The 27896-nt window shown below is 59.9% G+C and overlaps 2 protein-coding genes across 12 annotated transcripts; one reads left to right on the plus strand and one right to left on the minus strand.

The window, feature by feature from the left end:
* The first annotated feature begins 601 nt into the window (after window positions 1-601).
* On the plus strand, window positions 602-19165 carry LPIN3 (lipin 3). 11 transcript variants are annotated; one of them, XM_027977198.3, is made up of 21 exons: window positions 602-776; window positions 5413-5559; window positions 5640-5833; window positions 7007-7102; window positions 7276-7541; window positions 7668-7751; window positions 8771-8891; window positions 9059-9401; window positions 10447-10546; window positions 10678-10838; window positions 11206-11299; window positions 11370-11439; window positions 13365-13457; window positions 13535-13578; window positions 14303-14441; window positions 15973-16121; window positions 16318-16404; window positions 16845-16997; window positions 17155-17269; window positions 17357-17460; window positions 17634-19165. In XM_027977198.3, the coding sequence occupies exons 3-21, from the start codon at window positions 5642-5644 to the stop codon at window positions 17776-17778; spliced, it is 2556 nt and encodes an 851-aa protein (XP_027832999.1). In that variant the 5' UTR covers window positions 602-776; window positions 5413-5559; window positions 5640-5641; the 3' UTR covers window positions 17779-19165. The 11 variants fall into 11 exon arrangements, with proteins under 11 accessions (XP_027832999.1, XP_060253021.1, XP_042086074.1 ...); XM_060397038.1 differs by having other exon boundaries at window positions 7671-7751; XM_042230140.2 differs by lacking the exon at window positions 602-776 and adding an exon at window positions 1303-1535 and having other exon boundaries at window positions 5263-5559; window positions 7671-7751.
* Window positions 18564-24845, minus strand: EMILIN3 (elastin microfibril interfacer 3). The gene is made up of 4 exons (XM_027977201.3): window positions 24631-24845; window positions 23129-23251; window positions 21824-22047; window positions 18564-21562 (listed from the first exon to the last, which is right to left on the minus strand). The coding sequence occupies exons 1-4, from the start codon at window positions 24795-24797 to the stop codon at window positions 19776-19778; spliced, it is 2301 nt and encodes a 766-aa protein (XP_027833002.2). The 5' UTR covers window positions 24798-24845; the 3' UTR covers window positions 18564-19775.
* Between the last annotated feature and the right edge of the window lie 3051 nt (window positions 24846-27896).

The following is a 27896-nucleotide window of genomic DNA, read 5'->3' on the forward strand; positions in this document are numbered from 1 at the left end:
AAGTTTCCAGGGTTTCCCTGCTGATTATAGTGTTTATATACGATGCTTCCACAGACATGTTTGTGGCATAACTCTGCCCTCTGGCCACCCGAAATAGCTCTGCTCCCATCCCGGCTCTTCTGAGACACCAGCAGACACAGCCCGGTTTCAAGACTGACACCAAATGACTTTTGCTAAATCTAGGACAGCTGAGGTCCTTCCAGCCAGCTCCTGCCATCTCGAGTCACAGAACAACAGCAGCCACCTCTCACTCCCCACTGGCTAGTACTTTCTAAGCCTGACTGCCATTGAGTCCCATTCCTCCCAGCTTTTCCTGGGTTTTCTCTGCCTTTACAGCAAACTCCTTCACCTGCTGACCTTTCTCAGAGCATCTTCAGGGGCCGTCCATCCTCACAGGTTGTCGGAGACGTCTTTGGTCCAGGACAAGTCACGAACCACAGATGCCCAAGCCCCCGGCCCGCGGCTTGCGGGTCCATGGATACTTCAAAGCTTCGCGCACCTGGACTTTCCTGTTCTCGCGGCGCCAGCTCGGCGAGAAAGCTGGTCATCGCCTGCCCTCTGCTGGCCGGTGGAGGTATTGACCCCCCGCTTCCGCTCCACCAGGGTTGCATCGACGGGATGGAATGAAGAGCCGGCATTTATTGAGTTCCTGCTGTATTTCAGGACTGAACTGGACGCTGGGGTGTAAGCGTGAACGTGACCTGCTCTCACGGAATTCCAAGAGACAGACCATAACATCAAATTCAAGCGAATATGAAATTATAGCTGTGAGCCATGTGAGTGAATAATACGAGGGTCCGATCCAGCCTTGGAGGAGGGTCGGGGGGGATGTTGGAGGTGGGATTAGGAATTCCAAGCTGCCCCTAAGAGGGGACTTTCGAGCGCCTGATGCTTCACAAAGTCATTTCAGGTCATCTCGAAAATCCTGCAAGGGCGGGGGCGCTATCCCCATAAAGCAGAAAGCGGGGTCAGACGGGGGAAAGAATTTACCAAAGTCGCACAGCGAGCTAGGAGCAAAGCCAGGCAGGCTTAGGTCGGCTCGATTCCCAAATCCTGGCTTTTCCGCCGTTCCCGGTGCTGGGGTGGCGGCGGGCCACGGGTATGGTCCCTCGGGGAGCGCTAGGGCGCCGGGCGGGGCGGGGCGGGCTGGAGCCCGGGGGCGGGGCCTGGAACTCGTGGGGCGGGGTGGACTGGGACCCGGGAGCCCGGCCTGGAGCTCGGGGGGCGGGGCGGGCTGGAGCTCGGGGGCGGGGCCTGAAGCTCGGCCCCGCCCCGGACACTGTAGGTGAAAGGGCGCCCCTGGGCGTGGGGACCGGGCGGGGCGGGCCTCCCTGGTGGGTGGAGTCTAGACGGATTGGGACCTGCAGAGGCCGCCCTTAGCTCGTGGAAGGGGCGGAACCGGGATCTCGCCCAGTCCTAGAGGAGCCGGAAGTGGCTAGGGAGTGCGGGGCCGGAGACACTTTACCTGCTGACCCTGTGCCCTCAGGTAGAAGCGGCGGCTCCGGGAGCCCGGAGTCCAGTGGGCAGCTCCCCAGGTAGGGCCCAACCAGGGCCGGAGATGAGATCCCCGTCCCCCGCCCCACCCGGCCCCGCCCATCTGCCCTGCCATCTGACCCTCATTCCTTCCCGATCCCGGGCCCGAGTCCCTCTCCAGATATGCGAAGGGAACTCCGGGGTGGTGAAGCCGGGCCTCACTTCTTCCCCCCCCCCCCACTCAGAGTCTCCGGGGTCCCGGGACATCCAGAATGGGGGATCGGGAGAGAAGGAGATATAAAAACCTCTCTGGGGAAAAGTTTCACCACCCCCAGCTTCACCCCTCAGGCAGACTGTGTGACGCTAGGGAAAACACCCACCCTTTCTGGTACTGAGTGTCCTCAGTTGCGGGGCCTTGCCCCGCAGGCCCTGAGACTGGGCAGGTCAGAGGCAGCAGCTGTGGAGGCAGCTAGGGATCCTGGGTGGAACTGTCTCTCTTGCACAGCTGGAGCAGGGCTGACCCTCCGACACCCTCTGGCCCTAGACAGAGCACTACTCACCACCATCCCTGAATCTGGGATCCCAGAAAGGCTGAGGGCTGACACCCAAGCAGCTTGTTCTGCCTTCCCTGTGGTGGGAATGTGTGCAGGCCTGGTGGGGTAGGGTGGCGTGTAGATGTTTGTGGACTCTGAGGCCTGGGCACCCTGGGAGGCCTGCCTGGAGCAAACAGCGAGGCCACCATTGTGCAGAGCCTTGAATGCCAAGTTCAGTCTGAACTGTCAACTCAGGGCAGGGGCCGTGTATTGGAGTCTGACCTGTCCTGCCCTCAGCACCAGCCTGAGTGAGTGAGGACTGTCACGATTCCAAAAACAATGCTGCAACTGATAGGTGGTGTGGGGGGGCGTTCAGTGCCTGTCGCTGCTTTATACCAGTTATGTCATGAGTTACTCAGGCATCCCTGTGTTATTGCCATTTAGGAGGCTGCAGCTGAGGCTCAGAGAGATGAAGTGACTTGCCCAGGGTCACAGCTAGTAAGGGTCAGAGAGACAGTCTGGTGTCTTAACCACACTGCCTGCTGCCCCCCAGGATCTGGGCGTTGGTCATAAAGCCTCGATCTAGGACAGCAGGAAAGAGGGGGCCAGATGAGCAGGAAATTGGGGAATAGGCTTCAGAGGCCTTGGGAGGGAGGGATAGCATGAGTCCTTAGAGGAATTCAGCTGACCAAGTTCCCAGGGGAAGGAGACATATTTGGTTTTAGACCTGTGAGTTTGGGGGTAAAGGAGAGTATAGGGGAGCTGAGCAGAGCTCTCCTCCATCCAGAGCAGACCAAGGAGGCAGAGTTGGTCCCGGAGACAGGAGGTGTCTTCAGGAATGGGTGCAGGTAGAGGGGAGGGAGCCCGGGGCTTGATTCACAAGACTCTCCCCCTCCCCTCCAAAATACTGAGCAGACAGAGGTGGGACATCCACTCGTGAGCAGGGGAGCAAGGAGAGGAATGAATTCTAGGCTCCCATGACATTAGAGCTGAGAAGGTCTGAGAAATCCAGGCCGAATTTCATAGAAGGGGAAACAGGCCAGCAAGTTACTTGCCGGACCACATCCCACGAGTGGATCAGAGGAGGACCCGGCTGCCCCCTCTGCCACTCAGCTTTCTCCTATCTCAGTAGCTCTCAGCTGGGGGCAGTTTTGTCCCCCAGGGGACATTTGACAAAGTTTGGAGACAGTTTGGTTGTTAGGAAGGAGAGTGCCACTTGGCATCTAGTGGGTAGACCAGGAATGCTGCTAAACGTCTTACAAGCCGCCCACCAACACCACAACAAAGAATTATCCCAGCCCCAAACAGCGGTGGTGGTCAAGTTGAGAAACCCAGGAGCAGGTGGAGCTGAGCCTGTCTCCTCCGCCCTCTCCCCACCCACCCACCACGGGCTCTTCTGCTCTGTGCAGGGCAGAACGTTGCCCCCACTCCCAGGGTGCCCCTCCCCTGCTCTTGCTCCTTTAAAACAATTTTGTTATATATACTTATTCATTTATTTTTGGCTGTGCTGGGTCTTCCTTGCCGCGAAGGCTTTCTCTGGTTTTGAGTGGGTTCAACTCTTCATTGCGGTGCATGGGCTTCTCGTAGCGGTGGCTTCTCTTGTTGCAGTGCCCAGGCTCTAGGGTGCAAGTGTTGCAGCTCCTGGGCTCTAGAGCACTGACTCAGTCATTGTGACGCATGGGCTTAGTTGCTCCCCAGCATGTGAAATCTTCCCGGACCAGGGATCGAACCCGTATCCCCTGCATTGCCAGGTGACAATGCAGGATTCTTAACTGCTGGACTCTTTGCCACTGAGGAAGCCAATCCTTGCTGCTTTATATTCCTAGAAGCTTCTGGAGTCTTCTCTGCTTTTCCTGGGCTCAGTGATCTAAAGCCCTGCCCACCACATGTCTCTCTTTGTCAGTGGGTCTCCCATATTCGTACTGTAGTGTTAAGGATGGAGAAACCAAAGTGGGAGTTTTCACCTACCACACAGCAGGTGTGCCTTGCAGGTAAAAGATGTGTTCAATTTGAGTGACATGTTAGGGGTCCAAAGAGTTTCATTTTATCCCAATTTTTTACTTTAGCAATTCTCATGGGACCTTATGTTTGTGAAGCTCTCTGTTTCTAACTAGCTCCCAGGTGATGCTGGGCCCTGGAACAGCACATTTGGGATTTTGGTGAGGCATTACAGGGCTGTGTAGAGAGGGCGGCCCTCTTTGTAGATGACCGTGGCATGGTTTGGGGACCACGGAGGGGAAGGAACCATGGTATGGAATCAGGAAACCAGGATATGAGTCATCACTCCCTCCCCCCATCTACAGCCTGCTAGCTTCATAGGGTTCAGATAAGTCACTTGACTTGTTTGACGGGTGATCTTGCATGGCAGGTCTGCCTGGAGGATACAGGATCAGAAGGAAGTGCCCTGTGAAGGTGGGATGGTTTGGGTCGCGGCAGTCAGAAGGGTATAGCCCACTGCCATTGGCCATCAGGGAAGGAGTGATGAGCTGAAGCTGGCGGGGCGGGCACCCGGCCAGCGTGGAGGTGGCTGTCATTACGGCCCTGGCTCTGCTCTGCAGCTGCTGCGGCCCCTGCCTCTGGCTGACCCAGCTCTGCCTGGTGTGAGAGCCGGAGGGACCGGTTTAGCTGGGAGAAGAAGGAACAGCTGTAATGGGCCAGGGGCCAGCCCAAAGCCTGAATGCGGGTCTGAGGAGTGGGGTCAGGGCTGAGAACTATGACTTAGAGACACTGAGATCAGGTCATGGCTGTGAATGGGCTTCCCACATGTCCCAGGGAAACTGGGAAGAATTTGGGAGTTTGGGCTTTAAATTTTGTAGTGTGGGCCCAGCTGTGGGGGATGCCTTACTGCAAGCATCTGAGAACTGAGCAAAGCCTTGGGTACCAGGGTTACCTCCACCCTTGGTCCCCTACACATTAGCCACAATCCTTTTAACGCCTAGGACCAGGAGGCAGCAAGCAACCCATTTCTCAGATGGGAAAACTGAGGTCCCCTTCTCCCCTCTGCCTGGGACTGTCCCATATGACCCATAGGGGCCCTGGGCCTGATCTACCATGAGGCTGGCCCCTCACTGTACCCTAACATGGGGTGCCTGCGCTCTCCCTGCCCCTACAGTCAAGCCATCCCAGGGGTTCACAGCAAGGGCCCTGCAGCCACCCAGGCCTGGGAGCAAATCCTGGCTCCTCTCCTGATGAGTGGTGAGATCGTGGACAAGTCACTCCGCCTCTCTGAGCCTCAGCCTGGCTTGTCTGTAAACAGGGATAATGACCTGCTCGGCCGGCCTGGCAGGTTGTCAGGTTGTCGTAAAGACGAGGAGCCCTGCCACTGAGCACTGTGGTCACGATTACTCATGGCATTTAGAGGCTTGCAGCGCCCTGGATGGCCTTACCCGGTGCCCCAATTTGACAGAGTGAGCATCACACTTGGAGAAGGGAAGGAGCCCCACGGCTGGTTGGGATCAGAAGCCACGTCTTCAGGCGCCCCTCCCAGCCCATCACAGCTACCCATCTGCGGAGGCACTCCGAGGACCACCAGGACCACACGCCGGACACTGAGGTAGGTCCCAGGGGATCAGGCTGCGGGGCCTTCCCCAGAAATGGGGTGGGCCCAGCATCTCTACTTTTTCACCGGCACAGCCATGAACTACATGGGGCAGCTGGCGGAGACCGTGTTCGGCACGGTGAAGGGCCTGTACCGGGGCCTGAACCCAGCCACGCTGAGCGGGGGCATCGACGTGCTGGTGGTGAGGCAGGTGGACGGCTCCTTCCGATGCTCGCCCTTCCACGTGCGCTTTGGCAAGCTGGGCGTCCTGCGCTCGCGGGAGAAGGTGGTGAGTCTTGGGCAGGAGAGGGGCCCCCCAGGGGTGGGGGGTGGGTTCTGGGAGCCAGAACAGGACCCAGACTTCCCTGGGGTGGCAGTGCGTCCTCCGGGCAGGCTTCCCTTCTTTTGTATTTTCTTGGGGTTGGATCGGGGGTTTGGGTCCAGGAGGGTCCCTGTTTTCCCCTGCAAGCAGCATATCAGGGCAGGCTTCCGTACTGGAGCCGTCAGACTGGCTTCAGCTTCCTAAGACCTTACCTGTGTGTTCCTGGTAAATCACTTCACTTGTGTGAATGGGTACATTCTCATCTCCCTGATGATGAACTCGGACCTCACTGGGGAGAGGTGGGGGGAGTTACTCACAAGTTAGTTCCTTCCCCTTAGGAGACTGGCTCCGTCTTCCAAGTTCTGGTCTGGTGAGCCCAGGCCCCCTTCACAATGGGGTGACTTTCCCAAATCCTAATAGGAGAGTGTAACCTTTCGGAAGATGGTGTAGCTGACTGGTTAAGGGCTTGGGTTGTAGCCTCAGACTTTCTGAGTTCATAGCCTTACTTGGCTACTTCCCAGAAAATTACTTAACCCCTCTGAGCCTCATTTTCCTCATCTGTAAAGTGGGGATGATGATGGGAGCTATGGCCAGGGGTGGTTGTGAAGATTAAATGAGATGGTCTATATAACACACTCTAGAGAGTCCCCAGGAAAGTGTCGTTATTAACACTTCATGTCATGCGCAGCTGTTTGGGTGCGCTCCTGGGTGTGGGGACCACCAGTGACAAGATGGATCATGTTCTGGGACTTCCCTGGTGGTCCAGCAGTTTAAGACTCCATCCTTCCAGTATAGGGACATGGGTTCAGTCCCTGGTCAGGGAACTAAGATCCCACATGCCGCATGGGGTGGCCAGAAAGTTAAAAAAAAAAAATCATCTTCTTGTGCTGATGGGCTGTGGGAGAGAGAGGAACACAGAAACCAAGGCATAAACAAGAATACTGAGATGGTGAGCAGAGACCCTCGGAGTGGGGATCAAGGGGCGCCCCAAGGTGGGGAGGGAAGAGAGAGAGCCAGAAAGTGCAGTGCACTGGGGCAGCAGGCAGCCTGTGTCCCCAGGACCAGCCTGGAGGCCAGTGGACAGGAGGTGGGAGTGGAGGATGACAGCGGGGACCCCAGCCCCACCACGCCCCGTTACAGGTGGACATCGAGATCAACGGGGAGCCGGTGGACCTGCACATGAAGCTGGGGGACAGCGGGGAGGCCTTCTTCGTCCAGGAGCTGGAGAGCGATGAGGTGAGCGCGTCTTCACTGGTGACCCCTCTGGGCAGGGCCTGGGGTTTGGGGATGCTTTACCTCCGTGAGGAACTCGGAGGCCAGCGAGTCACAAGGCCATGCGACCACCGCCCCATCCAGCCTCCAGGCCTGTTTTCCCGCCCCCTCAGCCCTGCCCCTGCTTTGCTCCACAGGAAGACGTGCCTCCCCGCCTGTGCACGTCACCCATCCCTTGGGGAGGCCTGGCGGGGTTCCCTTCGGACTCCCAGCTGGGCACCACCAGCGAGCCGGACGCCAGCACCGCGGGCATGGCCTCCAGCGGGCGGAAGAAGAAACGGCGCAGGAGGAAAACCAAGCGGAAGGAGGGCGCTGTGGCGGCCGATTCTAGTTCAGAGGAGCTGGAGGCGGGCAATGGGAGTGAGCCATCCCTGCTGGAAAAGCCAAGGCCGGAGCCCCCAGGGTATGTACGGGGCTGCGGGTGCGGGCACGCCACCTGGGGTTCAAGCTCAGTTTCCTCTGCCGATACTGTGTGACCCTGCTCAGGGTACCTGTCCTGTCAGTGACTATTTCCCTGTGGCCCCCTCAGCAGCATCCAGCCAGAAGGTGCGTCCTCAGCGGAGCCCAAAGACATCTACCCCTACTCTGACGGCGAGTGGCACCCCCAGGCCAGGTGAGCGTCCAGGTGGGCCACAGGCAGAGACTCAAAGCCAAGGTCCCAGAGGGGTCTCCTCGTACATTTTGCTGATGAGTAATGATACAAAACATATTTATTGCATTTACCAGCCTGTATATCTTTTGTGTAAAGTGTTGATATTCAACTGTCTTGCCCATTTTTTTTTTTTAATTGCAGTAAAATACACATGGGACTTCCCTGGTGGTCTAGTAGTTAAGACTCCATACTTCCAAGGCTGGGGGCCTGGGTTTGATCCCTGATTGGGGAACTAGGATCCCACATGCTGCACGGTACAGCCAAAAAGTTGAAAAGAAAAAACATAGCATTTATCATTTTAACCATTTTAAAGAATTTCCTGGTGGCTCAAGTGATAAAGAATCTGCCTGCAATGCAGGAGACCCGGATTCGATCCCTGGGTCAGGAAGATCCCCTGGAGAAGGGAATGGCTAACCACTCTAGTATTCTTGCCTTGAAAATCCCATGGACAGAAGAGCCTGGCAGACTAAAGTACATGGGGTCTGACACGACTGAGCAACTAACTCATCTTCAGCCATTTTAAGGGACACAATTCAGTGGCATTTCGTATACTCATGATATTGTAGAACCATCACCCCCCTCGAGTTCTAAAGCCTTTTCACACCCTTAATGGAACCCCTAAACCCATTAAGAAGTCACAGCCTGGGGCTTGCTGGTGCCCCAGTGGTTAAGACTCTATACATGCAATGCAGGGAGTGTGGGTTCAATCCCTGGTTGGGGAAGTGAGATCTCACATGGCACACAGCCCAAGAAAAAGAAGCCACAACTTTGCTCATTGTTGTTTTTTCTCCTTTTAATTGGATTGCCTTCTTATTGTTGATTTACAGGAGTTCTTTATATATTTATATATTCTTTATATATTCCAGATCCAATACAGGTATAAATACATGTTACCAAAAAAAAAAAATGTTCCCAGGCTGGAGAGGGCGGCAGGGGGTGGCCGGCTGGCTTGGAGGCCCCTGAGTTCTTGCTTCCTGCAGCCTCTCACCAGGTAAGCTAACATCTCCCAAGAGTGACTCGGAGCTGGAACTGCGGACCCCCGAGCCCAGTCCCCTGAGAGTGGAGTCCCACGTGCAGTGGGCCTGGGGGAGGCTGCCGAAGGTGAGTCCCCTCTGTGTCAGTCCCCCAGCCTTACCTCTCAGAGGCTCCATGGCCCCTGCAGGTCAGGACTGGAACGACTGAGACTTGGCCCGCCTCCCTGAGGCCTTGCAGGCTGTGGGAAGTAGGCCCTGCCCCGTCCCCATCATCCCCCATCTGTTTGATTGAAGGTCGGCAAAGCTGAGTGGCCCGAGTCCTCGGTGGTCGCTGATGCCAGCTCCAGGACAGCCTCTCCACCTCAGGGGGCGCCCAGCACCCCTTCTGCCTCTGTGATTGGCGTGGACCCTCCAGGACCCCCAACCCTGCAGAGAGGGGCTGGCACTGACCTTCTTCAGCCTGACACGGAGGCGCCCGCTCTGGCGGGTCCCCCTCTCTCTGTCCCTGAGAGGGAGGAAACCAAGACTCAGAGTTCGGGGGACGCGGGGGCCCGTCCTCCGTCCAAATCCTGGAGCTGGGCTGCTTTGGAAGACCCTGCTCACACCCGGAAGCCAGAGAGGGTCTCCCAGAGGAAAGGTGAGTGATGGCTGGACCCCTCCCAGTGCTTCCCTGGCCTCAGGTTATCCCCTGAGTGGACTCCGGGACTTCAGGCACATTTAAGCACCTACTGTGTGCACTGTGTCTGGCCCAGCCCTCCTTGTGGAACTCACAGTCTGTGGAGCAGACAGATGACACGGGCGTAAAGCGGGGAGAGTGTAACGTGGTGCATACCAGACAGAATCATTGGTTGGGACGGGGGCTGTTTAAATCATGGGCCTGGGGAAGGCCTCTCTGAGCGGGTGATGCCTGAGCTGAGACGTGGGCCATAAAGATCCAGCCAAGTAAGGACCAAGGGAAGTGAATTCTAGGCAGAGGAAACAGCATGGTGATGAGGAGGGAGAGAGGTTTCGTGTCTAGGAACCGAGGCAGATGGTGTATCTTAAGTTATGCCAGGGAGAGTGTTAAGAGAGGAAATTGGCTCCTGAGCTGTCCACATGGGTAGTCACTGGCTACATCTGCCTATTTAAAATTAAAATTAAAAGTGTATGTTGCTCAGTCATATCCGACTCTTTGCAACCCCGTGGACTGTAGCCTGCCAGGCTCCTCTGTCCATGGGATTCTCCAGGCAAGAATACTGGAGTGGGAAACCCATTTCCTTCTCCAGGGGATCTTCATGACCCAGGGATTGAACCGTGGCCTCCTGCACTGCAGGCAGATTCTTTACCGCCTGAGCCACCAGGGAATTCTCAAATTAAAATTAATTAAAATGAAGTAGCACTTGGAGGACTTACCTGGAGGTCCAGTGGTACAGACTCCCCACTTCTACTGCAGAGGGCAAGGACTCAGTTCCTGTTTGGGGAACTAAGATCTCATCACGCCACGTTTAAGTATGCCCCATGACCTCGTGTGGTCAGCAGCTACCGTAGTGCACCACCAGACCTGGGACCTTCCCAGCCTTGCAGACGGTAACCCTGGACCAGACAGCGCCACCTTGTGGTGCTTGGGGGTAGGGGACGCAGAATGCTCCCAAGAGTCCACCTTGCTGGGTTAGGCCGACAGATGCCCCCGCCTCTCCCACCAGGTTCCCTGAAAAGAAGCCAGCACCTGGGCCCCAGTGACATCTACCTGGATGACCTGCCCTCCCTGGACTCTGAGAACGCAGCCCTTTACTTCCCCCAGAGGTGCCCGGGTTCTGGGCTCCAGGGTGTCTTGGGATCGAGGCCCGTGGGGCCAGGGGTCGGGTAGCAGGGGCCAGGCCCTCCTCCCAGCCGCCTCCTCCTATTCATGTCCCTGTTGGTCCTTTCGTCCCCAGCAACAGTGGGCTGGGGGCCGGGAAGCAGAGTGCACCGGACAGCCTGAAGCCCTTGGGGGACTGCAACCCCGAGCAGGAGCCAGAGCCCACTGCGGACACAGCAGACACCGTGGCGCTGTCCCTCTGTGGGGGCCTGGCCGACAGCAGGGACGTCTCCGTGGGTATGCTCGGCAGTGGCCCCTGCCCTCCCTAGGACTGTCACTGAGCCCAGGGGACAAGAGAAGGGAGGAAAGACCCTCGAGGGTGGGCAGTGGAGGTGTACATGAGGCTTCGTGGAGCCCACCCTCGGCCAGCAAGTGCTGGGCATCCCCAAGACCCCGTGAAGCTGATGTTAAGTGATGCCGAGCTCTGACTCCAGGACAGCCTGGGGTGGGACCGGCAGACGCCAGAGCCCTGGGGAGCCAGGAGCCCTGCTCTGGTCGAGCTGCAAGAGGCCCCAGGGGCAGAGATGGGGCAGCTGGGAGGGGTGGGGACAGGGGGTCACACGGGACATTAGCCTCACCTCTCGCTCTCTGCCTCTGCACCCAGAGAAGTTCAGCCAGCACCTGGTCTCCTATGAGGACCTCGCCCAAAACCCTGGCCTCCTGGACGACCCGAGCCTGGTGGTGAAGATCAACAAGCAGTGGGTACTGGGACTGGGCTGCTGGGTTGCCCCTCCCTCCACAGCCCTGACGCCCCATCTGTCTCTGCAGACATTATAACTGGGCTGTAGCTGCCCCCATGATCCTGTCCCTGCAAGCCTTTCAGAAAAACTTGCCCAAGGTAATGGTTGGAGCTCCCCCCGGATCTCCTGGGGGAAGGGGCCCCTTGGCAAGGAAAGGGAGGGTGGGCAGAGATGGGCCTGGGGCTGATGGACGGCAGGAGCCACTCGGGGAGGAGAGACTCAGGCTCCCTGAAGCCTTGCCCCAGGCGGTGTGGGCGAAGCACCGCCCCCCCCCCCCCCCCTTTCCCTGGCTTCCTGCCATGGATAAGTCCATTTGGAATGGATTTGGACTTCAGAGGAATTCAGGGCAAACCAGAGGCAACAGGGACGTGCCTTCAGCGGGAGCTTTTTGGACCTGAGAGACAGTCTTGGGAGGTGGAGGTCCCACCCCTCACCTTCCCCGGAGACCCTCTCCAGGCTGGGCTTGGGATCTTGCTTTATCAGCACACAGTTGTTGAGTACCTACTATGTGCCGGGCCCAGACCAGGGAGAGTCATGCCCTCATAGGGAGATATTTAACCAGAGACTCAGTCAAATGAGTATACAGTTCAACTGTGAGAAATGGGAAGGAGGGGTCTGGGGTGCTTTGAGAGCCTCCAGCAGGGATTTTGCTGACGTCTGAAGGGTGAGTAAACGAGGGTGGGGAGCAGCCTGTGAGGATGCTCAGAGGTGGAAGGTCCAGCCTCTGTAGTCCCTCCCAGAACCTCCACCCCGCACAGGGCTGACCTGCACCCAGCCCTTCTGCCCCTCGGGAGCCATCCAGGGCCCCGCCCTATCTGGCCCATCCTTATTAGCTTGGTTAGGCTTGCCCGAATGACCGGATGTTGACAGCAGGTGCCTCTTGTTGGTGCCGCTCAGCTCTGCCCTCTGGTTGGCTGTAGGTCTAAGCTGGGACCCCAGAGCCTGTGGGAAAGGAGAGGGTCTCCCCCGGCCCCCCGCTTGGCTCTCCTCACCTTCAGTTCAGTTCAGTTCAGTTCAGTCGCTCAGTCGTGTCTGACTCTTTGTGACTCCTCACCTTAACCCGGACAAACTTAGGAGAAGGACCAACTTAGGAGAAGCTCCACCAGCCCAAGTGATTGGCACTAAGTCCCTTAAGTCTTGCCCAATTCTGCACAACCCCATGGACTATAACCCGCCAGGCTCCTCTGTCATGGGATTCTCCAGGCAAGAATAGTGGAGTGGATTGTCATGCCCTCCTCCAGGAGATCTCCACGACCCAGGGAGAGATTGAACCCGCCTCTCTTACGTCTCCTGTATTGGCAGGCTGGTTCTTTACCACTAGCAGCACCTGGGAAGCCCCAGCCTCTTCCCTGCCCAGGTGGACACCCTGGCACTTGTCCTCCTGACTTGGGTCCTCCATTCTGTATTTGCAGGAAGCTGAGAAGTCTCCTAGGTGGGCCTGGGCTGAGCTATCCCTGGGATTACCTAGCACAAACATAATCAGAGTTTTTCACAGGGTTGTGCTGTCCCCACCAGACAATGATGGTCACGTGTGCAGAGAAGGAGGCTGCTCAGGGGATAGACCACTAACCTTAGGAATTACCCATGTTGGTCTTGGAGGTTGAGGGTGGTATTGACTAGAGACTGTCCCTGCCGCCACTTGGTGGCATTATACAGGGAGAACCAGATCTTGAGAAACTCCCAAAGCACTGCCTTCAGCCACCAGAGTAGGGCTGATGGTAGTAGATCTTGATTCATGAGATCTGGAGGCCAGGCCAAGGCTGGGCTAGAGCTGGGGGACCAGCTCTAGCTGGGGTGGGGTGGAGGCAGGCAGAAGTAGCCTTTGTTCTCCCACGCTTATCTCCTAGAATCATTGCTCAAAATCCCAAGATGGGGGTGAGTAGGCTTCTTTAGCCTCCACATGTAGATAGCACCTTGCTTTAGGGTCAGCCCTAGACTCTGGGTTCATGGGGGTACCCAGGGCAAGGTAAGGTGGGTTTGTGTGGGGCAGGAGAAAACACCAGTGGCCTTCCTCTGCCGGCAGAGCACTGTGGACAAGCTGGAGAAGGAGAAGATGCCCCGGAAGGGAGGCCGGTGGTGGTTTTCCTGGCGACGCAGGGATTTCCCAGCCAAGGAGGTGGGTGATCATGGTCCCAGGGCAGGCCCCGGATGGGCAGTGGGCAGGAGTTCACTAGATGGATATTCCCCCCACAGTGCAGCGCCCAGAGGGAGAAAACCACAGTGCGGGAGCAGCGGGGGTAAGTCAGGTCTCGTGGCTGGGGCTCTGCAGCTGGAGCAGGAGCTGGGGAGGATGGCCGCGGGGGGGTGGATAGAGCCAGCACCCCTCCCCTGCCGTGGGTCTTTGTCATTCCGCAATCACTTCTACACCCCTTCTTTTTCCTGGGACATGTCCCCATTTCACAGATGGGAAAACCTACATATACCGAAGGTCTCACAGCCAGGAAGTGGCAGAGCTGGAAGGGGTACCCAGAAAACTGGCCCGGACAAGGGGCTACCTTATGAAGGAGTGGGGCATCCCCTCTCCCCCAGGGGCTGGCTGACCTTGCTTCCTTTTCTCATGTCTGAAGCGGCCCAGAGTGTCCAAGGCTGGGAGGGGGCATGGGGGCCGGTTATCGAGGATGGGCTGACTACTCCCGCGGCAGGTGGGACTGGCCAGGACAGAGTTCTCAGTTCACCGTCTCTGAAGCAGGTGCCAGCATCCTGACCATGGAGAGCACCCTGGGGGCTAGGCACCCTGCGTCTCTGCTCGGGCTCTGTGGAGTCACCCTTTTGGGTTGAGAGCCCCCTGGCCTGCGTCCTGCTGCCTGCCACCACCCTCTAAATTGGCAGCCCCTAGAGGGAGGGGTCTGTAGAGGTGCAGGGACATGCGGCAGGCTCCCTGTGACCTGGGTGAGGGGTGGGCGCTTACGGGAGGGAAAGCCTTGCCTGGGGGAAGTGGCTTGAGAGCTGGTCCGCCCGCAGGGAGAAGACAGAAGCCGTGAGCAGCGAGGACGACACCCTGGACAGCCCCGTCATCCTAGAGGCCCCCTCCCCGCCCCCCTCGCCCCCAGCCCGTGCCCGTTCCTACAAAAAGTCCCTCCGCCTCTCCTCCAGTCAGATCGTAAGTGTGTGCAGGTGTGGGGGAGGCGGGGCTGCGAGAACTGTGTTCCCAGGGCCCTTAGGGCCCGACTGCAAAACAGCTGTGTTCGCCAAAGCCCAGAATCCATCCCCCAGTGTCTGCCACCTGCTGGCCCCTGCATACCTCCTCTGGGGACACCTGTCTGTGCCACTTCTTTACATGCCAGCCCCCTTTTTTTTTAGTTGAGTTTATTAGAGAAATATGAGAGGTAAAGACACCCAAGTGACAGAAAACTCAAAATGTCCCTTTTCAAGCCAAATGGGGGTCTGGCCTTGACCTCCCCAAGTGAGTGAAGTCGCTCAGTCATGTCCGACTCTTTGCGACCCCATGGACTGTAGCCTACCAGGCTTCTCCCTCCATGGGATTCTCCAGGCAAGAGTGCTGGAGTGGGTTGCCATTTCCTTTTCCAGGGGATCTTCCTGACCCAGGGATCGGACCCGGGTCTCCAGCATTCCCGGCAGACGCTTTACCTGCTGAGCTACCAGGGAAGCCCAAAAGGACTTCCCCCAAAAGGACAAGAAACTGGTGGGTTAGCAACACCATTCTCTGGCAACCACCTCGCAGGGGCGTCTCAGCCAGGACTGCTTCCCACCCCTGGACAAAGGCGGGGAGAATACAAGCCCACTCTTTGGTGGACGCTCTGGCTAGAAAAGCCGCCTCTTATGTATAGAATCTTAGAATATCTACCTGCAGGGACTTCCCTGGTGGTGGTCCAGGGGTTAAGGCTTTGCATTTCCAATGCAGGAGGCACAGGTTTGATCCCTGATAGTGGAACTAACATCCCACACACCCTGCAGCATGGCCAAAAGCAATTAAAAAAAAACATGTCCCTATAGTGGGTTGGCTGGCTCTGGGTCTGCCTTTGGAAGCTACAGGAAATCAGACGCTGATGACAGCCTCTCAAAGACTCTGGCAACCCTAGGCCCCCACGTCACACCCGCCAGTCACTGTGGCTCCTGTAACAAGAATGTTTTTTTCCCAAGTGTGACTCTGGCCAGGGAGGTGCCCAGCAGGGTCTGCCAGCCTGGTACAGAGTAGCTGCTATCTGTGTGGTTCCCAGGGGCACACACCCAGCTCGGGGATCAGCCAGGTCACAAGCTGTGACCCTGATTCTTCTCTTTGGACCAAGGGCAGGGCTAGGCCTCTCTTCCGGGGGAGATGTCACAGGTACCCTAGCCTCAGGCAGAGGGCGGCCGGTGAAGATCCCCTCAGGGCTGGCTCCGCGGATTGGGGTGTCTCCGCCCAGAGCAGTGTCGGCCCCGAGGCTGCCCTGAGAAACCTGGATGGGGGTCACGGGCCAGGCTTGGTCCATGAGCTTCATCTCAAAGCTCCCATGCCCTCCTTGTGGCCACCTTCTGCCCACATGGCTGCCTCTGATGCACTCAGGAAGGTTCCTGAGTTGGGAGGAACAGGAGAAAGAGGCCTGTGGAGTGGCAAGACCATGGTGTGGGGGTGGTGGTGGAAGGACAGTGTCCGGCTGAGCCACGGCCCCCCTCCCCCTGTCCAACCCCAGCGGTGCCTGAACCTGCAAGAAGGTGCCAACGACGTGGTCTTCAGTGTGACCACCCAGTACCAGGGCACCTGCCGCTGCAGGGCCACCATCTACCTGTGGAAGTGGGACGACAAGGTGGTCATCTCTGACATCGACGGCACCATCACCAAGTGAGGCGGGGTCAGCCGTGGGCTGGGAGGGCCTGGGGACTCGCCTCCCTCTGTGCTAGGGGAGGGGGCAAGAGAGACAGGGGCCCGCCCTCCCAGCGGGCTATTGGGGGGTAGAGGTGGGGGCTCACTGTGCCACACCCACTGAGCTGGAGGGCCACTGTCTCCAAGTAACCAGATACTTACTCTGTGGGTCTAGGTCGGACACTCTGGGCCACATTCTGCCCCAACTGGGGAAGGACTGGACACATCAGGGCATCACCAGTCTCTACCACAAAATCCACCTGTGAGTGCCTGGGCTGGGCGGGGCCCCAGGGAGGGAGTGACGAGATGTCTGAGGCCATCCTGGCCTCCAGCCCAGGAAGCCAGGCTTGGGGACCCAGGGCAAAGGAGGAGCCTGGGGCAGGTCCCTGGAGTGGGGAGACCTGCTGGCCCTCAGCTCTGTGAAAGGCTTATCTCGTGGGGCCGGGGTCGGGGCCTGAGTCTACCTGCTGGCCTTCCTGGCAGTCTGTAGATGAAGCCTACAGACTGGCCCAAGTCCTCGCCTCAGGCCTGGGTCCGCCTGGGCCTTGGGACTCCGTGCATGTGCCTTCTCCCTCCCGGGCCTGGCTCAGCTGCCATCCTAAGCCCCTCCCGGCAGAGGTGCCAGGGTTGCTCTTAAGCTGACTGAAGCCACAAAGACGAGGTGGGTTGGGACAGTCTTTTGATTCCGCGTCTCACCCCCAGAAATGGGTACAAGTTCCTGTACTGTTCAGCACGGGCCATCGGCATGGCTAACCTCACCAAGGGGTACCTGCAGTGGGTGAGCGAGGGGGGCTGCGGCCTCCCTAAGGGCCCCATCTTGCTGTCTCCCAGCAGCCTCTTCTCTGCCCTGCACAGGTAACTGCCCTGCGGGACGCAAGCCCACCGCTGGGGTGGGGTGGGGCGGGGCGGGGTGGGGAGGTATGCAGGCCTCGCTCCGGCGTCCGCTGGGTCAGACCCTGCTCATCCGGTCGCGTGCTAACCCCCTCCCTGCCCACGGCCCCGGCTGCCACAGGGAAGTGATAGAGAGGAAGCCGGAGGTGTTCAAAATCGCCTGCCTGAGTGATGTCCAGCAGCTCTTTCTGCCCCAGGAACAGCCCTTCTATGCTGCCTTTGGGAACAGGCCCAATGTGAGTGTCCCCTCCTAGGGGAGCAGGGGGCACTGAGCTACTGGCTCCACCCCTCCCGGCCCCCTGACCCCTCCTTGTCCCTTGTAGGATGTCACTGCCTACCAGCAGGTCGGCCTGCCTGCCTGCCGTATCTTCACGGTCAACCCCCGGGGAGAGCTCAGCCAAGAGCTGATAAAGAACCACAAGTCCACGTGAGGCCCTGCCACGTGCCCCCATGCCCTAGCCCTCTCCCCAGGGCCCAGTGCCACCTACCTACCTGCCCCTGGGGACCACTCCCCATCCCCCCCAGCCCCAGGCCCAGGGATCCCAGGCAGAACACAGGGTCTCCACCTGTTGTGATGGAGACCTGCATCTCTGCCCGCAGGTACGAGCGGCTTAGCGAGGTGGTCGAGCTCCTCTTCCCGCCTGTGGCCCGCGGCCCCAGCACTGACCTGGCCCACCCTGAATACAGCAACTTCTGCTACTGGCGGGAGCCGCTGGCCCCCGTGGACCTCAATGCCTTGGCCTGAGCCTGCCTCTGGCTGCCCACCAACCATGGCCAAGGCCAGAACTGACTGTGTCCCAGGGCGTGGGGCTTGGAAAGCTGGGTGCCCACTTGGCCAACCTGCTGAAGGGGAGGAGAGGGGCTGCGAGCTGGCCATGGCCTCTCCTGTCCCTGGGTCTTGGCCAGCTGAGCTACGGTCAGGGGGCAAGGGGGTCACTGCTCCAGGCCTCTGCATGGCCCTGCCCTGTAGCCAGGAAATGATTGGGTCCTTGCGGGGATTCTCTACACCCTTAATGTCTCTTTCCTTCTCACCTGGGACCTGGGTTCAACTCCTGACAGGACAGAGATGAGAGAGAGGCCCCTCTGAGGCTTGAGGCCTGTACACCCAGGAGAGGAGCCAACCATCCAGGGAAGAAATTGTCTTCCAGCCCTCTCTGGGGAGCCTGCACTGTGCCCTCTGAAGCCAGATCCTCCGTAGCCCTGGCCCCTTCCCACAGCTCTGGAGCCAGCCAGACATCACTGTGGTCCCTTGCTGGTGCCCTGGTGTCTCAGCCCATCCTGACCCCAGAGGCGCTAGGACCGCCCCCAGATGCCACACACCCGGCCCCTCCCCGCATCTCCAGAGGACACAGCCCTAGATTCTGCTGGGGCAGGCAGAGGATGACCTGCCTGGCCCGCTCCCCGCACAGCCCTTGCTGGTCATTTCACCATCCACACAGCTGCGGTATGAGTTTGTGAAGGGGCTGTGGGAAGCAGGGCTGACACCCCACTGCCGCCACCCCTCCCACCGCCTTTGGGGAAGAAAGGACCTTTAGATGGGCTAAAAGCTTTAATCCAGGCTTGCCCTACCCACCCCCCAACCAGCACCAAAGTGGAGGGCAGAACACCAAATGTCAGGAAGGCAGAAGGTGGGGCTGCGAGCTAACACGGGGGCACCCAGGCCCCTGCGGGGGACCGAGGCCAGAAGCCTCAGCAGGGATGGGTCTCCGTGGGGTGTGTGAGCCAGACAAACGCTTGTGTTCTCATGTTGTCATACCTGAATTTCTCACCCCGTTGTGAACATCCGCACAGGGCTGGGGTTTTCCAAGGATGTCGGAAACTAGGCCTGGAGCCCTTGCTCTCCAGCCGTGGCCTCCTGCCCAGGGTCTGGCCTCATTCGGGCCATGACGTCCATGAGGGCTGCCCTCTGGAGGGAGGCTCTAACCTGGGGGGGGGGGGATTTTCCCCCAAATGGAAAGCAGGGGACCAAGCGAGGACCAGAGTACCCTGGAAACATCTTTGGGGAAGGGAAGGCAAAAAAGGATAAATTACAGTGGGAGGGGCCTCCAAACATCCTTTCCGCCAGGAAAACACAGCTGCCTAAGTCCTCACCTTGGGGGAGGATCAGAAGGAATAAAGAGTGCTCTCGCCGAGTCCTTGTGTTTCCATTCTGTCCTGAAGGAGCCAGGGGGCGGGCGGTGGAAACCTCTAGTCCTCGGTTCAGAAACAGTATCCATGAAGCTGCCAGGTAGGAGGACCGTGCCAACGGGCACCGCCTTCCTGAAGAAACTGAGCCCAGATGGCCGAGAAGAGAAGCCAAAGGGACAGGGTGGCCAGAAGCCGCCGCAAGCCTGGAGCTGTCATCTCTGAGCCAAGGGAGCCACAGAGACCGTGGTCTGAGTAGGGACCTGGAGGTCTGTGCGCAGCTGTCGGCCGGGGCGTCTGCAGAACAGTTTGCAGACTAGATGCTGAGGTCTCTTAGGGCCACCCCGGCCTCGAGGCATGAAGTACCAGCCTTGACCGTGATCCCAAATCGTCCAGCTGGTGTAACACCTAGGGTGGGTTTTGGTATCTGGACAGTCAGGTGAAGCTGGACCAAGACTGTTCCTTCAAACCCTTCCGAAATGGCATCCATGCTGGCCAGGGGAGGCTGGGAGACACTGCTGGGCAAGGCTGGGCTCTGGTGTGGGGGCGGAAGTGGCAGGGAGGGTCTGCTCCCAGGGTTGGTGGGATCTGAGGGGGTCTGGGTCCCGACCAGCCCACCTAATTGGCCTGCCCTGGCCGCACCCGCTCAGCCAGCTGGGCACGGCAGGCCAGCAGGTCATCCTGGAGGCGGGCGATGTCCTTGGCGTGCTGGGCCAGCGTGCGATTCAGCTGGTCCACATGGTCCCACAGGCCCTCCCTGGGCCCCGACGACTCGGCTGGCAAGCTGTCCAGGCCCGCAGCCAGTAGGCCCAGCCTCCTGCAGGCACCTTCCACTTGGGCCACCCTCTGATCGAAGTGTCCCACCGCGTGCCGGAGCTCCTGGGCCGTGTCCTGGCAGCGGCTCAGCCCGCCAGCCACCTCGGCCATGCTGGCCCTGAGCTGCTCCAGCTCCCCCCGCAGGCTCAGGACCTGCCTGTGATCGGCCCGAAGCCGCGAGCCTTGGCTGCTGACCTGCTCCTGGATGGCATGGACCTCAGCCTCCACCTTGCGTTCCCGCTCGTCCAGGGACGTGTTGGCGGCCAAGAAGGCATCGGAATACTGGCTGACGGAGTCGCTGAGGCCCGTGAGCGACTTGCTCACAGAGTTCAGGTTGACCTTGAGCAGGGTGATCTCGCCTTGGAGAGAGCTGCCTGTCGCTTCCGCCAGCTGCCCCTGGACCTCGGCCACGGTGCCATTGAGCTGCTGGAGCAGGACTGCGTGGCTGGCCACCTGGCGCAGGAGGGCCTCGCTCCGGCTCTGCCAGGCCTTCACCTCGGCCCCGAGCTTGTCCAGGACGGCAGAGGTGGTGCTGGGGGTACACGAGGTCTCCAGCGAAACCAGCCTCTGCTCCAGCACGGCCAGCTCCGTCTGCACGAGGGGCCGAGCCGGCCTGCCTGGAGGGGCGCGGTCGTGGCTCGGCTCCCCAGCCAGCGTCACCAGGCGTTCCTCCAGCCTCTGCACACGCTCTTCTAGCATGGTGTGGAAGCCGCGCGTGCCCCAGCCCCCTTCCTCCGTCCCCAGACAGCAGCCCTGGGCTCCACCCCCTGTCCCATTGGCGGTCTCCACGCCCTCCAGCAGCCCATCCATGCCCCCCTCGAGCATGGCAGCAGACAGCCGCGTGAGGTCATCCCCATCGGGGGTGCCGCGGCCCCGGTGGGCCTCGATCACAGCCTGCAGGTTCCTCTCGAGGCTGTCCACGCGGGCCCTGATGAAGGCCAGCTGCCCGCAGCAGCTGCCCCCGCCAGCCACACTCAGGCCCTGCAGCCGGGCACCCAGCTGTGAGAGTTCCCGGCGCAGGGCCAGCTCTCGGCCATCGAGGCTCTGGTGCAGCCTCTGGTTGGCCGCCTGGCCCTCCTCACACTGCTGACGCACCTCCTGCACGTGCAGGTCACACGTGCTCTGGACGCCCTGCAGCTTCTGCTCGAAGCCGTCCAGCAGGCTGCCCCAGAGCCGGTGCAGCCGTCGGTCCACATACTCATCCAGCAGCGCCAGGGAGGTGAGGGGGGATGGGGGTGCCTCCCGCAGCTGCTGCAGGTGAGCCTCGTGGCCGAGGGCCAGCCCATGCACCTTGTCCAGCAGCTGCACCTTGGTCCGGAGTGTGTTGCTCACTTCGGTCACTTTGCTTAGGATCTCATCCAGGGGCGGGCTGAGTGGTTTTCCAGCTCTGTCTCGGGGGCTCACAAAGCCCTCAGGGATGACCCCAAAGCCCACAGGGGTGGCAGGAGCCCTGGGTCCACCAGTCATCCTACTGGGGTCGTCATGCCTGGCCACGAGGCCGCTGAGGGTACCATATGCTTGTGCCAGGCGCTGGACGTCACCCTCCAGGCGTTCCAGCCGTTCACCAAACAGCCCTGGGCCTTTCCTTCCTGGGAAAGAGGAGGCGAGAACCCCAAGAGTATCACTGGCCTGGCTCACTCAGCTTGTCCCATGGCCCAGACGCCGAGAGATTTTCTGTTCTAAGCTGACCTTGCTGGGCATGGCCCCTCCCCAGCTGTGGCAGCTCTGGGGGGCTCGCCCTCACGCCCAGAGTGAGATGCACCCTCCCCAGCCCGGCTCGGGCTCCACTGGCCTGGGTCAGTCCCCAGAAGCCTGATCACCTTGGTGGGGGTCTCCGTGGGCAGACTCACCATGGGGGCTTGGGGCCACTCTGCTGGAAGGAAGGGGCCTGGGGCCCGAGCCCACCTGCCCCAAGGGACTCTGGGTCTCAGGCTCCGGCTGAGGTGGTGTGGCCCCGTGGTCCGTGAGGTGCTCGGGACAGCCTTCTCCAGCGAGGCCAGGGCAACAACGCCAGGCGAGGTCCGTCACCGTCTTGTAGCCCACCTTGTATCTGGGTCTGAGCACTGAGCGGTACCTGGGCCAGGGGCGGGAGAGGGCAGAGCACTGTGTCTGTGGGCAGGGGATCCTGCCCCCTGCTGGGACCCAGGGCCGCTCTCAAGACACTGGCAGAAGGGCTGGACGTCTCCCAGCTTCACTCCCCTGCCAGGATCTCCCCCTTGTCTGTGCTAACAAGGCAAAGGGGTGGCAGCAGGCCTTCCAGAGGCTCCGAGATGCCTTAGGGAAGGGGCAGGTCAAAGCCCCGCCCCACGCTGTTTTGCTAGGGCCAAAGACTAGTGGGAATTTAGCCCCCAGACTCCCCAGACCACTTGGAACCCCTCTGGCTCACCCTGCCATCGGAAATTCCAACTCTAGCTTTGGCAGCACCATGAAAACTTCTGACAAAACCCAGCCTCTCCCCTCTGGGTAGGTGAGAGGCAGGGCAGAGAAGCTGAGGCAGACAGCCTCACACTGCCTGGGGGCCACTCCCTACCTGCGGGGCCTCTTACTTCCTTCCCCTCCCCCCTGGCCTGCTCAGAGAATTCAGCTCTGGCCCCGGAGGCTGGCGGAAGGGCACCTCTGATGCTGAGCAAAGCAGAGAGGCCCAGGGATGCAGGGGAGTGCTCCCCATGGGGACTCTCTTCTGTTTACCCACTGATACACGGGAGCAAACAGGTCTGTTTTCAGACACACGTTTGAATATCTCCAAGTACAGACCTGTGTGTCACACCTGTGCGCAGCACGTCCTCGGCCCACCCATCTGGCTGAAGCCCCAGGTCTTGGGCTCCCAGCCTCTTACCCTTGGCCTGCCTTCTCCACGGTCAGCACCACCTTCCCTGGGTCTGCCCAGGGGCCCCCTCTGGAAGCGGCCATTGCCAGTGTGACTCTCTGCTCTCCTCTGTCCCCACCCCCCTCTGCCTTGTGCTGCTGCTCCGCTGGGACCCTCTGTGAGCTCCAGCCTGAGCCTGCCCTGTTCTCCGCCCATGTGAGCTCAGGGGAAGGCCCTTTGGAGTCCCAGGAGTAGAAGCCCTGGTGGAGCTGGCTGCTACCCTCCGCTGAAGGCAGGCCTGGAGCTTGTGCCCTGGGATCCTGAGTGGGTGGGATGGGGGTGCACTCACGTGACTGTCCCAGGGCACTTGGGCCCCCAGCCACACTGCCGGTATTCAGCCTTTAGGTAGCTCTCTGCTCCCTCCTGTAGGACGCAGGTCACATTCCTGTGCACGATGTAGGCACAGAGGGCCCTGCAGGGGAAAAGAGCATCCTTGGAATACCTGGCCTGTGCCAGGCCCCCTGAGGCTGCTCCTCCTCCCCTCCCTCACTGCAGGCCTTAGCAAGAGACCAGACTCTCATCTCTCTGCCTCTTTTCTTCCCTGTCCCACCGAGCACCTTGGAGGATCGTAGTTCCCCGACTAGGGATCAAACCTGAGTCAAGGCAGTGAGAGCACTGAGTCCTAACCACTGGGCCACCAGGGAATCCCCTTCTGTGCCCCTCCTTGTCCCTGGGATCCAGGGCCCTGGTCTTGGGTCCAGCCCCACTGCTGGTTTCTCTGATCCCAGCCTCCCCATGGGATTGGTCACTGGGCTATGTAAGTACAATATTGAACCAGGCGCCCGGTGCAGCCACCCTCCTGGCCCGGGGAAGAGGCCCACCCTGGGTTTCCCATGCCACACTCCCCACCCCACTCCAATTCCTTCACTGGCTCTTTGCTCCTTATCATGGCACTGAAGCTTCTGAGGTCCCAATTTGGTGCCTTTGAGACCGCACTTCACACCTTTCCTCCCCTGACTGACTCCTGGGGAAATACATCCCAGGTTGGAGTTTTCCCGCCCCTACCCTAGCTCCTGGTTCCCTGCTCTCAGATCACTTTTTGTACCACCTCCTCCAGGAAGCCGGCACTGATGCGTCCAGGCCTACCGAGTGTCAGCCATGGGCTGGCTGGCTCTGCTCCTCCTATAATATCGCTCAAACTCAGCGGGAGCTCACATTCAGCTAGCCCCTAACTCACCTGAAACTACTCAAGACCAGACGCTGTGGCAGGGGAGGCCGCTGCCTGGCAGACGCCAACTACCTGCGGACTGGACCCCATAGAGCTCTGGAGCCACAGCGCAGCCCCAGGACCCAGGGGCCCCCTGACCAGCTCTGCGGCCCAGCCACATGGGGGCTCCTCAAGGGCTGCGCGGGTCCAGGCTGACCGCGGGAGGGGGCGAGCCACAGGGCGCACGGCTCCATCTCCTACCTGGCCGGGCAGCGGGAGAGAGGAGATGCCCCGGCGCGGGATGGGGGTGGCCCCGCGTGCTCCGCGCGCTCGGACCGTCCGCCCTCCCTCCGCTCCCTCCACCTGGTCCGCTGCTCCCGGAGTCTGCACACAGCGCAGCTGGAAAATGTTACTTCGCTGGAAAGGTTTCCGCGGGCACTGCCAGGACCCCAGCCGCCGCGCCAGGCCCCCTCGGCTTATTTTCCTTCACCAGCCCCGCAGCCCCCCGGAGCGTGGGGCGCCCGGCCGGGCGGGGGCTCGCCCTGGGGTGCCCGGCGCCCCCGCGCGCGCGGCCCGGGGCAGGTGGGAGCGCCGCCCGGGGCCCAGCCCTCCCGCTTCCCGCCCGCGGCGCGGCCCGCGCTTACTTGTGCGGCCCCGGGCGCAGCCGCGGGCGCCATCCCGTCGTGTAGAGGCTGTAGCGGGAAGCACCCGGCGGCGCGGGCCGCGTGAGGAGCGGGGTGCCCTTGGCCTGCGCCCCTGAGAGCAGCGCCGCCACTGCGCACAGCCAGACCGGCAGGCGGCGGCGGCCCATCGCGGCCCCCGGGGTCTCCACCTGGCCCCGCGCGGGGCCCCCGCCGGGTGTCCGCCCGCCGCCCAGCCGCTCGCCCGTCCGGGTCTCGCCGCCGGTCGCGGCCCCCGGAGCTCGCTGGCCCGGGCGCCTGGCGCTTCGAGGCGGCTGCGTCCCGCCGAGTGGCCGGCGCTGCTCGCGCCTGGGGCCGCCGAGGGGAGGCGGGAGGCGGGCTCTGTGCGGATTAGCATAAACTTGGGGCCGCGTCGCTCTCCTCCGCCGGCCCCCTCTCCGCCGCCAGCCCCCCGCCCCAGCTCCCGGCTGACGCCCGCGAGCGAGAGGTTAAGCAGGGAGCAGCCCCGCGGTGGCAGGGGCGCACGTCGTCGACGCCCCGGGGGAACCCCCCCAAACATACCCATCTGCCACCGTCGTCGTCCGCGTGCACCCGGTGGCGGTGAGAAGTCGAGCCAGACCCCTGGGACCGGCCTGGGTACGGGGCTAAAAGCCGTCCATCCGCGGAACACACTCATCTTCAAAGCCCGTGAGCGCCCTTCAAAGCCAGGGCTCTAAAGCCGAGATGACCGTGTTTGGGAACGCGCCAGCAACACCTCTGTAGCCACCTCCTTGGAATACGCCCCAGATTGTCCCTATTCGCTTTCTCTGCCTCCCTGAAGCCTCATTGTCCCGAGGTGCCCAGGACATCTGATATCTCTGCTGACCCCTCCCCAGGCATCTTAAGCCCTCTCTGCTTCGCAGCCCAACCCGGTGGTCAGGCTGTCCTGCTCCTTTCCTGGTGGAGGGCTTCTTACCTCTCAGGTCTCTGGCTGCAGGAAGTCCCCAATGCCCATCACCCCTCCAGCCCAGCCAAAGATGCTCTGCTTCTCTTTGTGCTCTTAGCCCTCTAGCCTGCAGCACTGACTCATTTCCAGTGAGGACTCAAAGAAAACCTTTAGGTCTTTCTCACAAGGAGCTGTTGTTAGGCTTCCTCCAAATTTCCCTTGTGAAATTGACTCTTGGAACTCAGGAGATGACCTTGACAGTCATCCTCATTCGGCATCATCTTGTTGGCTTGCTAAGCTGCAAGAAGCCTTTTGAGTCCTGATTCTGTTTTCCAACAGAGTGCCACTTATCCTTGGCTTTGTTTCATCCACCCAGGTGATCCTCACCATCTCTGCGTTTTCCCAAGTAAAGCTGGGTGTGCAGAAGATGCAGAACTCTGAGGCACACCTGGAGAGGTGAATTCACCTTTGAGACGTGAATTCACAGCCTTTGGGAAGAGCAATGCTATCCATCAAGGATGCTGGACTAGGGCAGTTCTGAAGCCCACATGTGCGCCCCTGCCCTCTTCCAGCCATACCAGCTTGTGGGTCCTGGGTGGGGTGGGGGGTGAGGCAGCACACACCCGAGCCAGGCAGGCCAACTGTTCTCTCTTCTGGGCTTTGAGATTGAGTGGAACACAGAGGCTGAGGGCAATCCAGCTTCTGGGTAGAGGCTCTGTTTGTAGCCCAGGGCTGCTGTCACGAATTACCAGAGGTTAAGTGTCTTCAAACAACAGAAAGTTGTTCTCCCACCATCCTAGAAGCTAGAAGTGCAAAGTCAAGGCGTCAGCAGGGCCGCAGGGAAGCGTGCTTTCTTACCTGCAGCTTCTGATGACTCCTGGCGTCCTTGGCCCCTTTGGCGTGTGGCTGCATCTCTCAGCGTCCGCCCTTTCCTGCGGCCTTCTCTCTGCGTCTCCGCATGGCCTTCTTTGCATGGCCTTTGTCTCTCTGTGTCTCTAGGTGCTCTTTCCTTATGAGGACACCTGTCATTGAGTTTAGTGCCCAGTCGCATCCAGTCTGACCTCTTAAATACTTACATCTGCAAAGACCCTATTTCCAAATAAGTTCCCATTCTAAGCTTCTAAATGGACATGAATTTCAGGGTAAGGGGGATTGCTATTCATCCCACTGTGGAGTCCCTGAGGGGGAGTGAGAGCACAGCCCAGGGCATCCTGTAGCCATGGCTGGGCAGGAGTTACGGGGAAGCTGAGGCGGAGAGTTTGTAGAAGAATGGGGTGGAATGGAGCGGCTGTGTACTCAGGTGGGCTGCCATTGTGACGGACTTCCCCATCTGCTTCCAGTAACCCGCCTCAACTTGAGCCCGCTTCAGTGGGTTCCTGCTCCCAGCAAATGATGCCTTGAGACAGCCTTTCATCCTCCACCACAAATCCACCAAAGGTGCTCCAGCCTTTAGCAAAGATGTCCATGCCGCCAGGCAAGATACATAGGGTCCATAATACGGTCTCGATCTTATAGCCACTAAATGTCCACTTCACAGAAAGTGAAAGACATCTGAGTGGGAGATGAGCAGAACCCTAGTCTGGGTTCTGACCGTCTGGCAGCACTGCCTCTCTGGCTCTGGGAAAAACTTCCCCCCTCCCTGGCCCCGAAGCTGTGGTCCTTTTCCAAGGGGTCCGCCCCCTTCCTCACTCCCTCCCCCAGCCCAGATGTGGGATCCACAGCTCAGAGGGACCAGGTAGACCTTGTCTGAACTCAGAAAAGCCTTCATAACGCAGGGCTGAAAAGACAGATGGAACCCCCGCTTCCCCCTTCCCCAGGTGGCTGATATCAAACACCACACTTCCTCTCTAACGAACTGGACCGGTTTCGGAGCCAGCATTGTGGCTGCGTCCTGGAAGGCCAGGAGGACATGGGTGGGGAGATGTTCAGGGTCTTGGCTGTACCCAGCCAAGGCTGGGGTCTCCCCCGCACGTGAGGGGGCCCCTTTTCATCTGCCAGACAGGAAGCCTAGGGAGGCCAGAGGCCAGGGAGGAAGGCAGACAGTCTGGTCTTGTCCGCCCCCACTCTGACTGGAGTTCCCACACCTGGGTGCAGGCGGGCGGAGGGGCCACTCAGGACAGGCTTTCTGCTGCCTGGGAAGTGCTCGGCCATATCCAGACACACCCTGTCTAACCCAGTCCACCTCCAGACACGTGGACGGAAGCAGATTTTTGCCAACTTTCATTAGCCCCTGGTGACAGATGGGTCACCTCTTTGGAAGAATGAGGATGCCGTCAGGATGACAAGATAAACCTGAAGAGAGGAACGCGTGTAGTCTTGCACTGAAGGTCCAGGGAGCGATCAA

This window comes from Ovis aries, chromosome 13 (assembly GCF_016772045.2).
Source record: "Ovis aries strain OAR_USU_Benz2616 breed Rambouillet chromosome 13, ARS-UI_Ramb_v3.0, whole genome shotgun sequence".
NCBI lineage: Eukaryota > Metazoa > Chordata > Mammalia > Artiodactyla > Bovidae > Ovis > Ovis aries.

Coding starts and splice junctions, on each gene's coding strand:
- LPIN3 (XM_027977198.3), top strand. CDS start 5,642: ATGAACTACATGGGGCAGCTGGCGGAGACCGTGTTCGGCACGGTGAAG. Junction 7,542..7,667: donor CCAAGGCCGGAGCCCCCAGG/GTATGTACGGGG, acceptor TGGCCCCCTCAG/CAGCATCCAGCCAGAAGGTG. Junction 16,998..17,154: donor CTCTTCTCTGCCCTGCACAG/GTAACTGCCCTG, acceptor CGGCTGCCACAG/GGAAGTGATAGAGAGGAAGC.
- EMILIN3 (XM_027977201.3), bottom strand. CDS start 24,797: ATGGGCCGCCGCCGCCTGCCGGTCTGGCTGTGCGCAGTGGCGGCGCTG. Junction 22,048..23,128: donor AAGTGCCCTGGGACAGTCAC/GTGAGTGCACCC, acceptor CCCCTGGCCCAG/GTACCGCTCAGTGCTCAGAC. Junction 21,563..21,823: donor AGTGGCCCCAAGCCCCCATG/GTGAGTCTGCCC, acceptor CCTCTTTCCCAG/GAAGGAAAGGCCCAGGGCTG.